Source organism: Helobdella robusta (genome assembly GCF_000326865.2).
Source record: "Helobdella robusta unplaced genomic scaffold HELROscaffold_24, whole genome shotgun sequence".
Classification (NCBI taxonomy): domain Eukaryota; kingdom Metazoa; phylum Annelida; class Clitellata; order Rhynchobdellida; family Glossiphoniidae; genus Helobdella; species Helobdella robusta.
In genome coordinates, this window is record NW_008704261.1 from 2,273,796 (window position 1) to 2,288,662 (window position 14,867).

At 34.9% G+C, this 14,867-nt stretch overlaps 2 protein-coding genes across 2 annotated transcripts; both read right to left on the reverse strand.

Annotated features, from left to right (window-relative positions):
• Nucleotides 1-5,450: 5,450 nt before the first annotated feature.
• On the reverse strand, nucleotides 5,451-7,613 carry HELRODRAFT_172788 (hypothetical protein; the record flags this gene model as incomplete). The annotated part of the gene is made up of 1 exon (XM_009019427.1): nucleotides 5,451-7,613. The coding sequence occupies one exon, from the start codon at nucleotides 7,611-7,613 to the stop codon at nucleotides 5,451-5,453; it is 2,163 nt and encodes a 720-aa protein (XP_009017675.1).
• Nucleotides 7,614-9,518: 1,905 nt separating this feature from the next.
• HELRODRAFT_172789 (hypothetical protein) lies at nucleotides 9,519-13,131 on the reverse strand (the record flags this gene model as incomplete). Its single annotated transcript, XM_009019428.1, has 6 exons — nucleotides 9,519-9,740; nucleotides 11,704-11,804; nucleotides 11,943-12,077; nucleotides 12,418-12,433; nucleotides 12,543-12,695; nucleotides 13,063-13,131. 6 exons carry the CDS (start codon nucleotides 13,129-13,131, stop codon nucleotides 9,519-9,521), a joined length of 696 nt encoding a protein of 231 aa, XP_009017676.1.
• Nucleotides 13,132-14,867: the final 1,736 nt, after the last annotated feature.

Genomic DNA, 14,867 nt, shown 5'->3' on the forward strand with positions numbered 1-14,867 from the left:
GCCCCTTCATACAGCTGCATCACAGCTTTAACAAGTCTCTCATTCACTCCTTTCTTCCTCAAGCGCCCATTCAATGACCTTCCTCGGTACTCGATCAAAAGCCTTTGCTAGATCCACAAAACACATGTACAATCTTCGTCTCTTCTTTCTATAATTCTCCTGCAACATTCTCGCCATGAACAACGCATCCACCGTTCCCCTACCAGGCATAAACCCACACTGCATTTCATTAACTGTCACCATACTTCTCAACCTCCTCTCAAGCACCCTCTCCACTACCTTCATTCCGTGCTCTAGTAATTTCACACCCCTGTATGACCCACAATCTCTCACATCTCCTTTGCCCTTATACAACGGCACCAACACTGTGTCGCCAATCCTCAGGTATACCTTCATCATCAAACATACTGTTTGATCATAACTTCAATTCCTATCACCCCACTCGCTTTTATATGTTCTGCCGCCACTTCCGAAACCCCTGTCGCCTTACCTAGTTTCATTTCTCTAACTGCTTTCTCTACTTCCTCCATCGTCACCTTCTCTATAGGTCCGTGTGTGACCGCGGATTCCACATCTCCATCCCACTCATTCTCTTCATTCATCAACCTTTCCATATGAGCTTTCCACACCTGAGCTTTTTCCTCCTCATCTATGCACAACTTTCCTATCCCTCATTGACTGCTTTGCTACTTTGAACATTTTCCTCGAACTCACATCAGATTCCATTTCCTTCATTAACCTATCTGATGCTTTCGTCATTGCAGTTGCCACTGCCTGTTTTGCAACCTTCTTAGCCTTCCTATACTCAGACTCCGCTTCCTCCGTCATGTCCCTTCTCCATACCCTAAACCTCTCCTTCTTGACTTCCAAAACCCTTCTTATATCTTCATCCCACCACCACGTCTCACCATGCCTACACTTTCCTTTCGTCCATCCACATACTTTATCTGCCGTAGCCAACACACAGTCCCTGTATCTCTCCCAAACATCTCCATCCTTACCACTCTCCCAATTTTCAGCCACCTTCACTTCAAATGCCTTCCTCACCTCTGCATCCTGCAACTTCCATGTCTTTCTCTTTGCCACAAACTTATCCTTCTTCCTCCTCCCCATTTCTTTTGATGTCACATCCATCACAACCATACTATGCTGCAACATACCAGGTATCGCCTTCACATTCTTCACATACTTCCTATGTTTGGCCCTTACCAATATATAGTCGATCATCGATCTATGTTCCCCTGACCTATAAGTAATCAATCGCGCTGGTTCCCTTGTGAACCAAGTGTTCCCCACCACCATGCTGTGTGCATCCGCTAACTCCAACACTCTACGCCCTTCCTCATTCCGTATACCATATCCCCATCTCCCATGTACACCTTCATATCCGTCTGCATCCGCCCCCACATGATCATTCAAATCACCCAACAACACCACAAACTCATTCAACCCCGCTTGCCCAATCTCGTCAGAAACATCATCATAAAACCTATCCTTCTCCTCTTCCTTCCTACTTTGTTGCAGAGCATATCCTGATATCACCCTCACTATTACTTTTCCAAACACCATCACCACCACAATTACCCCATTGCTTCTCCGCCTCACTTCCAACACCTTCTCCACCAACTCTTCTCTTACTATCACACCAACTCCTCCCGTACCATCATCCCCCTTCCACCACAACTTATATCTTCCACCTTTAGCCCCCACAAACCTTGTACCCTCACCCTTCCATCTGACCTCCTGTAATGCAGCCACGTCAACCATTCTCCTCTGCAGCTCCTCCACCACTTCCAAACTTCTTCCTGTCAACGTGCCTACATTCCAGGTACCAAACCTCCAACCCCTTGGTCTACAAGTAGTCCTTTCATCTATAGTGCCTTGCACCGCCACACTATAGAGTGGGGTGCCCGTAGCCAGACCATCCACAGGGCCTTGCACCACAACCCCATCGACTGGATCTCCGGAGATTCTTCGCACCCTCTTCTGCCGGATACTGAGGGCCATTGTTTTTTCCGTCATCATCATAAGCATCCATAAAACTTAACACGCACACAATATTTTGCAGTTATGGTATGGTAAAAATAAAATTGAAATTATTTTTTATCTATTTTTTTTTTATTTATTCTATTTTTAGATTTAATTTATTAACCAACTGGATATTTTTTATTCTAGCATTATCTTATCATCAAAAGTAGGTATTTATACATTTCATGCACACATAATTATTCATTTTATTTCACTTTAACTCATTTTTGGTAATTATGTGTGTAATCATCTAATCTTTTCTATGTCATATTTAAAAGAATGAATGTATGCTGCCCTTTATTTGTGTCCCTGTGTATGAAGGAATAAGGTACAGTACCAATATGGCTGGTTATGAACGTAGCTGCTTTTCTTTTGTTTGTTTGTTCTTAAAAACTTTATTATATTTTTTTAAATTCTTTTCTACGAAAACGTATATGTCAAAAGCTTCATTTTATTTTTATTTATTTACTGTTACAAATATTTTTTAGAATCATAGTTTACTTTCACACTTCTTAATGTAAATAATACATTTTATAATTAGAATTTTCCATGTATCATTTTTCATGTTGGTACATTCTGCGTTAGACAGAATTTAGAGAATAATATATATAGAAAAAAAAGCTTTTCTGTTCTATCATGCATAAAATAAACAAAAATTTTGGTTTATAACTAAAGAAACTTGAAAATGATTTACGATCAACCGTTAGAAAAATTGAAAAGTTAAATTGCAAGTTAACTTGCAATAGCTGAAAAGAAAGCTGCATACAAGCAATGGCATAAATCAAAGTCTGTTGATGACCATGAAATTTTCCGTGAGAAGAACAACTATGCAAAACGTCAAGTTGCACTGGCTCGGACAGATCAGTGCAGAAAGTGGCTCACTAAAAGCGAAAGGTGAACAAATGAAATCTCTGTATCGTATAGCAAAACAAGCAAAGCGTACGAGAAAAGACATAGTTGGTGCCTCATGTATCAAAACCGACAAAAATTAGATGGTTCTTGAACAAGATGAGATCAAGCTACAGTGGAGAGAATACTATAGCATGACAGTTCCGCTATACAAAGGCAAAGGTGATCCATTGAACTGTTCATCATTTCGGGGTATACGTCTGTTAGAACACTCCCTGAAAATTGTCGAGAAAATCATTGGGAGAAAATTAACGTTGCGCATCACAATCGGAAATTATCAATTTGGTTTCCTAGCGGAAAAATCAACAATTGATGCAATTCACATCTTTCGGCAACGGCAAGAGAAGTACCTCACAAAGCATCAACAACTATCGCACATTTTTGTAGACCTTGAAAAATCATTTGATCGAGTCTTATCGAGTTTTCCGTGAAGCAATCAGGTGGAGTCTACGTCGACAACTCATTCCAAAATATCTTGTTCGACTTGTGATAGAAATGTATACGAATACTAAGACTCTCGTCAGCACAACGGTTGGAAACACAGATGCATTTGACATCGGCGTTGGAGTTCACCAAGGCTCGATTCTCAGTCCACTGTTATTTATAACTGTGATGGAAGAAATCACAAAACCGATACGCACTGGTGACATTTGGAATCTAGTATATGCTGATGATATCGTTTTAACAGCCACGTCTGAGCAGAATGCAGCACAGATGTTTGAAGATTGGAACACCAGACTCGCCGATCATGGATTCAAAGTCAACATCAGCAAAACCAAAGCAATGAACACTGGTGAACCCATCCAATCTACAGCTACTGGACGATGGCCCTGTTCAGTTTGTAAAACTGGTATAGGTAACAATTCAATCAAGTGTCAGCATTGTAACCAGCGGTGTCACAAACGTTGTTCAAAAATAATTGGTACTTTATCTAAAGTGTCCAATTTTGTTTGTCCTGCTTGCATCAATCCACAACAAAAAATTCGAAATAACAATGTTTTTGAAGCCATTAAGGTAGAGATATCGTTTCAATATCTAGGGGATGTTCTGGATTGTAGTGGAACAGCTGAAGCTGCCGTTCGAGCACGCATACGTGCAGCCTGGAATAAATGACATCTCCTTGCCTTTATATTGATACGGCGTGACATCCCACTACTACACGCATCTTAAAATTGCAGAAGCAGTCCTAATTGACATCAATAAACCAAAAATAAATATACAACTAAAAATGACAACCTGACTTCCAACCCGGCGCTTAACCAACAACGAAAACAAAGAAGTAATAAAAACTAGCATTGTAAATAGTGACAAAGAAGAATATGAGATGCTATTGATGAAGAAAAGGAGACCAAAGAAGATGACCAGCCAATAAAGAAACCTGACACCTAATTTCCATCTAAGTTCACTTTGACAAAGTCAATCTCCATTTTGACAAAGTCAATTTTTTCCTATATAAACAGCAGAAAGCACTGATGATGATTCATTCGGAATCGAAATATGGTGTTATTTGCAGCATGAATTCGGAAAATAAGTTTATTTTGAATTTTAATAAACTAAACGTTCACCAAAAAACTTCAGTGAGAAAAATTGAAAAAAACGAACTAAAAACATATTAACGCCAAACATTCGGTAGAATTTATAGAATATTGTAAATATATATATATAATATATATATATATATATATATATATATATATATATAACTCAATTCGTAAATAGAAGTGTATGAAAGAATGAAAAACAAAGTAAATAATATTATTTTATACACAGATAAAAAGATGAATGAAACTGGGTTGTTGATAAATAAAAACTGAATTTTGAATAAAAATTTTTGTATGAATAAAAATTATAGAAAGAATAAATGAATGAACGGATAAATGAACGCGTGAAGAATTAATAAATGAATGCGACAAAGAATGAACTAAAATAACAAAAAAGTAGAAAAAATGAATTAAAGAGTGATCGATCACCTTCTTGGCAAGACATGTTAGTAAAGTAAGAAAAAAATATGATGTAATTGTCAGAGAAATATTTGAAGAAATCATAAAAAAAATCAACAAGTCAGTAAATAATGTTTAAGATGACCAAGCAGGGAGATCAGCGCACACATTATGGCGTCAAAAATCTTGGTTAGAAATTCAACATACTCAAATCTTGCTTCAGCCTCTGCAAGCAGAACTATTTTTAGGTTGGTTTACCTACCATCATTGTGTTCCAACATCTCTTCATTTCGACCTTTTCACCATATACAAACATGGCTGAACCAAATTTAGGCTTTACTTGAACTGCAAACTTTTGCCACTCAGCTTATTCCTCAAGGTCACAAGTTATAAAAAAATCCTCTTAATCTCATAAAATGTTTTCCTGAGACTGACTTCACTCATCATGTAAAGTTATGCACAAGTGCAATTAAACTACAAATGAATATCAAATAACATACATTATAAGTTTTAACAATACTACACAGAGTTGCAAGAATGCAGAACAATTTTATTATTTGTGATGGTACCATCTCACCAACAGATATGTGTAAATGTTTCATATGTTTCAATCAAATCAAGCAAACACACTGTTATCAAAATACTAACTCTTGGTTGGTAATTTGCATGATGAAGTTGTAGAAAATGACATTTTTGTGAAGAAGTGTTTGAGAAATTTGTGCCAAAATTTGTTGAATCTGTCTGTCTGGCACAACCACTGCTTATATGATCCCATGAATTCAAATCAACGTCAACATCACCAATAAAATGATTGGATGGAGTCATATTGCTGTCCATGGAGATGGATGTTAGAGATATTTCATTCCATTGTCTCTTCGTCTTAAAATAATCCTTGTTTTGATGTTTGACCGAGCAGAACGTAGCGCTCTCATCATCATCGATGTTGCTATGGAAGAAGTTGATTTTATTCGAATGATTTTTAGCTCCTTCCTCCAACGAAACAAGGGAACTGGCTTTTATTTTGAAATGATGCAATGGAGATGACAACGACGATGGGGAAGCCATCAATGAATTACACTTACTTAGAGGAAACAAGGGAAGTGATTGAGTTTCAGTCAACTGATTGCCATGACTACTGCTCTCATTGTTATCACCACCATCTTTACAATTTGAAGTAACATATTCGTTGTTAAGGTGTATGCCAAACAGTTGGCTGCTGATTGGTTCATCACATTTAATATCTTTGGGGCTAATATTTTTTTTGTTGCTAAGATGCATCGCAGAAGCATCATCAAATATTTTTTCATTGTTAATGCTCAAATTATTGGTGTTACTCATCTCACAGTCACAGCTGGCCAAAAAGACTCCATCACCTTGCAAACAGTCAACAGCAAACTTTCCATGTGTAAACTGATCAGGAACTGAATTTTTTGATGTCATCAACCCTTCCGTATCAACAACCTTTTTGTTAGAAAAATTATTCAAGTTCAAATCATCAAAAACACTATCAAAATCTTTTTTTTTATTATCACCAATCATATCTTTGATGTTGCAATTGACAATATTTTTGTCAGTATTATTATTAAAATAGTTGCTTTTCTTGTTATCATAATGATTATAATTCTGAATATTACTATTGGATTTATTAAATAATTTTGCATTATCTATGAAGTTGCCACCAGAAACTGCTTGTAGACTGTGATGTGGCACACCATTTAATTTTAAATCATTAATAAAATTTATAGAGTTCCCAGCAAAATTAGTGTCACTAACAATTGATGTATTGTTAATAATTGAATTTCTGTTAACATTATTGCTGCTACTAAAGTTAATGTTGCTAATAAAACTCAGCTTGGCAACTTCATCAGCAGCTTCATCACTTGAATCCTCATGGTGGTTATTAAGACTTTCATTTGTCGCATGACAACCAATGTTGATGTTATCATTTTCAAAACCATCATTGTTGCAGTTTTCATCATCATTCATCTGATCAGCTTCTGGTTCCATCTTATATTGATCTGCTTCTGTGCTTTCAAACTCAAATTCTGATTCTGTGTTCTGTATCATACCACCATCATCTTCATTTTCTTTATAACTGAAAATGTTGTTATCATCGTCTTTACTTGCACCATTCGTTTTTTGATCGTTATCAAAACTTCTGTCTAAATTGGCAACTTGTTTTTTATCTGGATTGGCTGATTGACAATGTAAACTATCAGTGCATTTAACTGATTCAACGTCAACATGCAGATGACCATTTTCAACATAACTTACTATCCTCGGACCCGCACCAGAGTAATTGTTAAAAGCAACATTTTTATTTTGGTTGTCATCACTGCACGTGTCATTGCTTCTATTCTTTATGTTATTAATGTTCTTACTGTTCCTATCTTCACAGTTGTGACTATTGCTGCTGTTAACCTCATTAATAATATTTAATTTAAATTGCTTAGCACTATTCTCAGTAACAACATCAAAAAAAACATTGTTTTGAAAACCACCAACAAAGGTTGTTGAGGATAATATTGAAGATGATGCACTCATTAAAGGTAAATTGTCTGATAACGTTTGGGCTAAAGTAACAAGTGTTTGAACATTTGGTGTTGTATTTACAACAGAAAATGGAAATGTATATGACTGAATAGTTGCGCCAATATTTGCATTGATTTCATTAGAAGATTTCTGGATCGCATTTACCACCTCATTATTGTTGTTAACTATTTTATTATTGTCCATTATTATATTTTTTATTTTTTCAACTTTTTACAGTTGTGCTGCTATGTGCTGATAATTGTCCTTGATAAGTTTCCTGAAAAACATGCACATTAGTAAACTAGTTATTGATTAAATTAATTAATTATGTATGATTAAAAAGTAATGTAAAATATATAAAATAAAAACAATAATAATATCAAAGTGATTGGTGAATGACAATGAATATTGAATACATAATATATCTATGTATTTTGTATATTATATATATATATATATTATATGTGACGATAAATTTATAAACAATATGTATAAAAATTAAAGATTAAAAAAAATTCAAAATCAAAATTATTAGAATGTTAGATCAAAACTGAAAATGAAAACCAACTGACAACTTTTTTAATTTTTATATTTTTTTTTAGAAACGTTTGGTTGGCAAAATACATTCAAAAGAAAACTTCGGCAACATATTTTGATTTGACGCAAGAGGCAGGCAGCGTCCTGGCGAACGATCAGTGATTAAACAAATAAGGAACAAATCAGTCCAAATCGAGAGTAAAAACTTTAAAACCATCTATTAAAAAAGCTTGATATTTTGCTTTGGAGTTGTATATGGAAAGCTATATAAATTTAAATAATATATACAATTACTATAACATCATATACATACATATATATATTTATTTATAATGAGCAGTATAAAACATTGAGTAACCAATAAAACAACGCACACAAACGTTTCGTAATAATTCAGAACGACTCAACAACTACCAGAACAGATTCAACCCAAACATCCAAAAAATCTTCCCAGCATGTAACAACAATCAATTCTCCCAATTTTTAACATTTCAGCATCGTATTAACTGTCTCAACAACCCAACAGAACTTCGAACAATTCATCTTTGGACAAAACCAACAAAGTTTCTGCTTGGCTAATAGTTACCACAATCTTTGCATAACAATCAGCCGATTTTGGCAAAAACAACAATAATTCAGAACCATATATTTTAATTCAAAATATATGTTTAGAATAATAACGATAAACATAGACAAACAAGCATTTAAATTTTAATTAAAAAGAAATATCAACTGTCTGTGTATCATCGATGGATTCCGATAGCTCAATGAAACATATGTGCAATATGGTAATTACCAAGAAGCAGTTTTTTTTATAGCGCAAAGGCCTATATATTTTGATCTATGTATATGACTTAGTTTATGCTGTACAAAATAACAAACCTTAATGTTTTTACGACAAATTAATAAAGCATATTAATAAAATATAACATCAAAAGTTATTTCAACGTTAATTAGAATGTGTGAAAAAAAAACAAAAAAAAATTCCCGCAGTCCTGTTTTTCTTTCACAAAAACATCAAATGTTTTAGATTTCTTACCACCAGCAATAAATTTGGCCCTCTTACTTGTAGGAAATTCACGCAGTACAGTCAGAAATGTTGGCGGCTAGCCAAATCTATTAATACCTAGGATCATTCACTTCATAACAAATCTCTGTTGACCATGTCAAAAGCCTTTGTTAGATTGATGAAGGCCAGGAAAAAATCCTGGTTCTGTTCAAAGCATTTTTCCATCAAGTGGCGTACGGTAAAAATCATATCGGTGGTGCTACGACCGCTTCGGAAGCCACATTGCAATTCTGGCATGACAACATCAACAGTTTTTGAAATCATTTCAACATGACATGCGCCAGAATCTTGCTAGCGTTGGAGAGAAAGGATATGTCACGACTGTTACCACACTATCGCTCTTCTTTTTGTAGATGGTCATGATGTTTCCATCCTTCCATTACTATAGTACTATGCCAGTAGACCACACTTGAAAAATGAAATTATACCATCGCTTACATAGACAGAGGCTACCATATTTGTATATCTCTGCGGAAATGCCGCTGGTCCTGCCGTTTTATTTTTTATTTTCTTGGCGGCCTACAGAACCTCATCAATGCACGAGGGTTATCAAGCTCAGCAACCGTCGGAAGTTTTTGAAGGGCTTCTATAAACGTCGGGTTCACAAGGTTGACACAGTTCAACAAATCCTTAAATTGCTTGGCCCAGCGTGACACAATTCCCTCAAGGTCTCTAATCACTGCAAGACCATTTTTTGACTTAACCGGATGAGCAGGGTTTTGGGCCTTGCATATTTTTTGTATCCGCTAATCTCTGTAGTTCCTTAGCTTTCTCTGTCCACCAATTTTTTCCCATGCAACGCTGCCTTTGCCGAACCTTTGTACATGATGCTTTCCATGCAAGATTAAAAATGGGTGAGTTTGAATTGCTAGGTCTGATTTTATGGGCTTTATTTTTTGTTTGCTAAAGATTAAGGATGCCAGATCTATTCTCACACAAGAACCTTCGTAGCTGTTTACAGTATGCAGGAGCTGATTATTGACCATTTATTGGTCACTGAAGGTACACCAGTAGGTTGCTGAGATATAGTGTACAGCTGACTTTGTTGAGTATTTGGAAAAATCTTCCTAAAGTTTTTCTTGCACTATCAGATTTTGGCAAACCTTAATGTTCAGTTTTTTATCTAGATTTCACATACGAGTTGGTGGGGTTAACTTAATTGCAAATTAGGATATGACTAGACAATTATCAGTCCAACTCTCTTAACTCGTGTATGACTGACATCGGTGACATTGCGTTGTCTGGTTATGATATAATCCAAAAGATGCCAGTGTTTAGACCATGGGTACATCCAGGTAGCCTTTTTTGGCTACGCTGCTGGAAGAGGGTGTTGGTATTAACTAATCCAAATTCCGCACAAAGGTTAATGAGTCTGATTCCGCTACCGTTCGCGCTTTTTAGACTATGTTTGCCAATGATGCCAGTTTAGAGGCTGAAGTTTCAATCAATCAATCAATCAATTAGCTTATAAAGCGCTATTTCCGCGATGTTCAACAGCGCTCCTCAATGAAGTATAATTGTAAGAATCATCAGCATATAGTTAACTAGAGAAATAAAAGTTATTAATAATACGAGGTAGTTCAAAAGTATAGAGTATAAATAGAAGAGGGCCAAGGATAGAACCCTGAGGTACCCCGAAAGTAAGAGTAGAGGAGTTAGAAGTAGAATTATTGAGAACAACAGAAGAAAAACGATTACAGAGATAAGAAAAAAACCAAGATAGACAAGAATCAGTAATATTAAAAGAAAGATGCAGCAGTCTCAAGAGAATAGTATGGTCAACAGTATCAAAAGCTGAGGAAAAGTTAAGAGCAAGAAGAAGAGTAAGATTACTATTGTCACTAGAGAGAAGGATATCATTGTGTATTTTAAGTAAAGGAGTTTCAGTACTGTGAGCAGGTCTGAAACCAGATTGAGCTACAGGTAGCAAAGAGTTAAAGTCTAAATAGGATGGCAGTTGATTAAAAACAACTTTTTCTATTATTTTAGAGATGAAAGTAATATTAGTAACAGGTCTATAATTAGATAAAGAGATAGGATCTAGGGATGAGTTTTTAAGAATGGGAATAACAAAAGAATCCTTATAAGAAGTAGGAAATTTAGAGGTGGAAAGAGATAAATTAACTAATTTGAGAATGGTTGGATAAAATATTGAAGAAAATTCTTTAAGTAAATTAGAAGGAAGTAGATCTAGAGAACAGGTTGTAGACGACATAGAATTAATAATTTCAGTTAGTTCTAAAAGATTTATTGGAGTAAATACAGAGAAAGATTCAGTAGTAAGTTTAGTAAAGTTATGAGAAGAAAAATTAGAATTAGATGTTCTTAAAGAAGTAATTTTATTTACAAAAAAGTCATAAAACTGTTGAGCAGAAAAAGATGAGTGAGAAGATTTTTTATGTAGAAGTTTAGATAGAACAGACCACCTATTTTTAGATGTTGAAGCAGATGTTATAGAATTTCTAAGAAAAGTAGAGTGCTTAGAGAATAGTAGATATTTATAATTAATCAATTCAGATTCATAGATAGAATAAAGAGAGTTAGATGGATTTAACCTATAGACTTTCTCCAGTCTTCTAAGACTTTTCTTGGCTACTACATAAGCATAATCAAACCAAGGAGCCTTACGAGGATAGAGCCTATAAGTAAAAGATTTAAGAGGAATAAGCTTATCAACAGTGTTCCAACCCTTGGGTTGAAATTGCCAAAAACTACAATTTTGTCATTTTTATGTATTTTCTGAAAGCTGATATAAAGGCATTCGTAAAACATATCTTTTACCAATTCTTCTGCGTCAAGGGTTGAGGTATAACCACTTAGAATGATCTTAGTATAAAAAAAACTCAAATCCTCAACACTTTAGGAGTCGGGTGAAAAATATGTATATGACTTCTCACAAAATTCCGACTCCGGTAAAAACCTCCAACTTTGTCCGACAGTCTGGCGAATACACGTGAACCAACGCATCACATCCATTGCATGTGATATGTGAATCGGTAGGCTGTCAGAAAATGTTTCTTCATCTTTAGTTTGTCTTCTCGAAAATAAGGGGCCGACTCCACCTAATGTATCATGTTGATTTTTTTTATTTTATTTCTAAAAAACTCATCCATTCTCACCTATGCATGTTTTACAAAACGTTTCTTTGGTCAGTTAAAAATAATTTTTTTTATGTTGATTGCGTTAACCTATTCTTCTTTACTATTTGTTGGTAGAGTTCTTTTACAGCGTCTTTTTAATTTTCGACACTATCTCTTCAGTTGCTTGCATTCTTTATTAAATCATGGCACTGTCGAACTACATTGACTTTCAACCGAATGTATTGGACTAGTGCAAATAATTTATTAACAATTTTACTAATTTTATTATTAAAAAAATCTAACAAATCATCAACAACCATACCGGAAATGTACTGTTGCTGTGTGTGTGTGTGTGTGTGCGTGTGTGTGTGTGTGTGTGTGTGTGTGTGTGTGTGGTGTATGTGTGTACCATTGAATTATATATAAGAATGGCTTTATAGTGTTGACCTTCTTCTCAAGGTCAGGAAGCTTGGAAGCAAAATTTTTTAGCACCAAATTGTCAATGGGTTTTTCAGTTTTCCAATCTATATTTAGCTTCTTCCCTGTTCTTGTGCTACCGGCGGCAAATTCTTGTAAACATTTTTTACTGCTGAAATCATTCTATGGCAGTTTTAATCGATTTTTAACTTAATAATTTAACTGAATTTTGATCCATTTTGATTTTATAAATGTCACTTTCTTAAAAGTTTTACAAATGTTACATTGTGCCAGGAAAAACTAGACTCATACTAGTAGAAGAGAGGCTTTTTTGTATTTTTATTTTGAATTTTTGACTTTTTATTTTTTAAACTGTCTAATAAATTAATGTTAAAAAAAAACTCAAAAATTTCAATATTCAAAAATGTTCGTTCGTGTACTTTAAAAAATCGACGTTTGTACTGGCATCGAAATTTTCTTGTTTTATCAACAACAAATAATTGGTTAATTAATTAGAACTAGACAGGGGCGTCACTAGGGGGGTGCGGACCGCACCGGGTGACACCCTCACAAGGGGTGACACCAAAATATCACTGTATATGTTTTTATGTCCCTCCATGAAATTATTCTTAGCATTGATTCAGCCTAACCCGCCCAGCGCCCAGAAATGTATTATGAATAAAATTTCTTTCGTTCAAATCATCCATTTTTGTATTCCACGTTTATACCGTTTGACGTCCGAATTATTAAGCGCCGCGCACATTTAACTTGTTCGTGTCTAATAACGTACAACAGTGTTTGTTTTGCCCACCTACTACGCGCGTGTGTTAGTCAAGTTTAAGAGAATAATCTATAATTTACTTAAAGTAAAAAATTATTTAATTTTTAATCAATTTAATGATATAAGACAACAATTCAAAGTAATTTCACAAAAGTTGATCCGTAAGTACAAATATAATTTGTTTTATTAGCATTTAAATAATTTTAAAATTTTTACATTTAATTTAACCAACCAAATTTCAAATAATTTCATTTTATTTATTTATATTTATATATTTATTGTTGAAGGATATTATTTCATGCCACGTGGAGGTGGAGTTCATACAACAAAAAGGCTAAGCGGATGTCAACAAAGAAAAGCCAAAATAAAGAAAGATGAAATACTATCTACATTGCGCGGATCTATGATGCAATATGTAAAGGGATCAGATGAGGCCCAGAGTTCTTCCAAAGACACAGTTCCTCAACCACAAAATGATGAGACTAATTTATCTGATGCTGGTATGCAGTCAGCAGAGGAAAACATTAATATAGAAAAAAATAGAGCAGAACAAGATAAAGAAATAGATGAATTTGTAGCAGAAGAGTGGACTGATAATAGTGACTCTAAATATGATACTGAAAATGAACTTACGGGGAAAAATTGGAATGTTTTGGATGAGGCTTCTTATTGGAATATACCAATTCCAGATCAATTGCGCGTTCAAATCATCAAAAGAGGAAGTGCATATCTCCAGAACAAAGATGGGCCTTTCAGGATGTTGACGAGGCAAGATCTAAAAGCTAAAGGTGATGTTTGCCAGCTATCTAAAGAGTGGTTTTATATGGTGATGCCAAATGGTGAGAAGGTGTTGCGAACATGGATGGTTTATTCTCCCGTCAGTGAGAAATTATATTGTTTTTGCTGGCGACTCTTTGCCGTTAATGCTACAGACACAACATCCAAATTTGTGACTGGATTTCAGACATGGTGGAAAATGAGCCCGAAAGTGCCTAATCATGAGACATCCGATGCTCACTTGCATTGCTTTGAAAAATGGAAAACCTTGGAGGTGAGACTTAGAATGCACAAAACAATTGATGCAGAAAATATTGCTTTGATAGACATAGAGAAGAAAAAGTGGAGAGACATCTTGCATAGGCTGCTCGATATTACATTGTTTCTCGCCAAGCAAAATCTGGCTTTTCGGGGCCACAATGAAGAAGAATCTTCATTAAATAAAGGAAACTTTCTTGAAATGGTTGAGATGCTTTCTAAATATGACTCAGTGCTAAAAGAGCACCTATTAAGATTAAAGCAAAGCACACATAAAACTAAAGCATCAGCATCTTATCTTGCACCAAATACTCAGAATGAGTTTATTCATGTCCTAGCAAATCATGTGAAGGAGAAGCTTATCATGAATATAAAATCTGCCCGGTATTTTGGTATCATGTTTGATAGCACACCTGACGCATCACACAATGACCAAATGTCTGAAATTATCAGATATGTGAAAATTCATAATAGAAAAGTTGAAGTAAGAGAAGTGTTTCTGGGATTTTTTCCTTTAAAAGGGAAAAAAGCTGCTGATC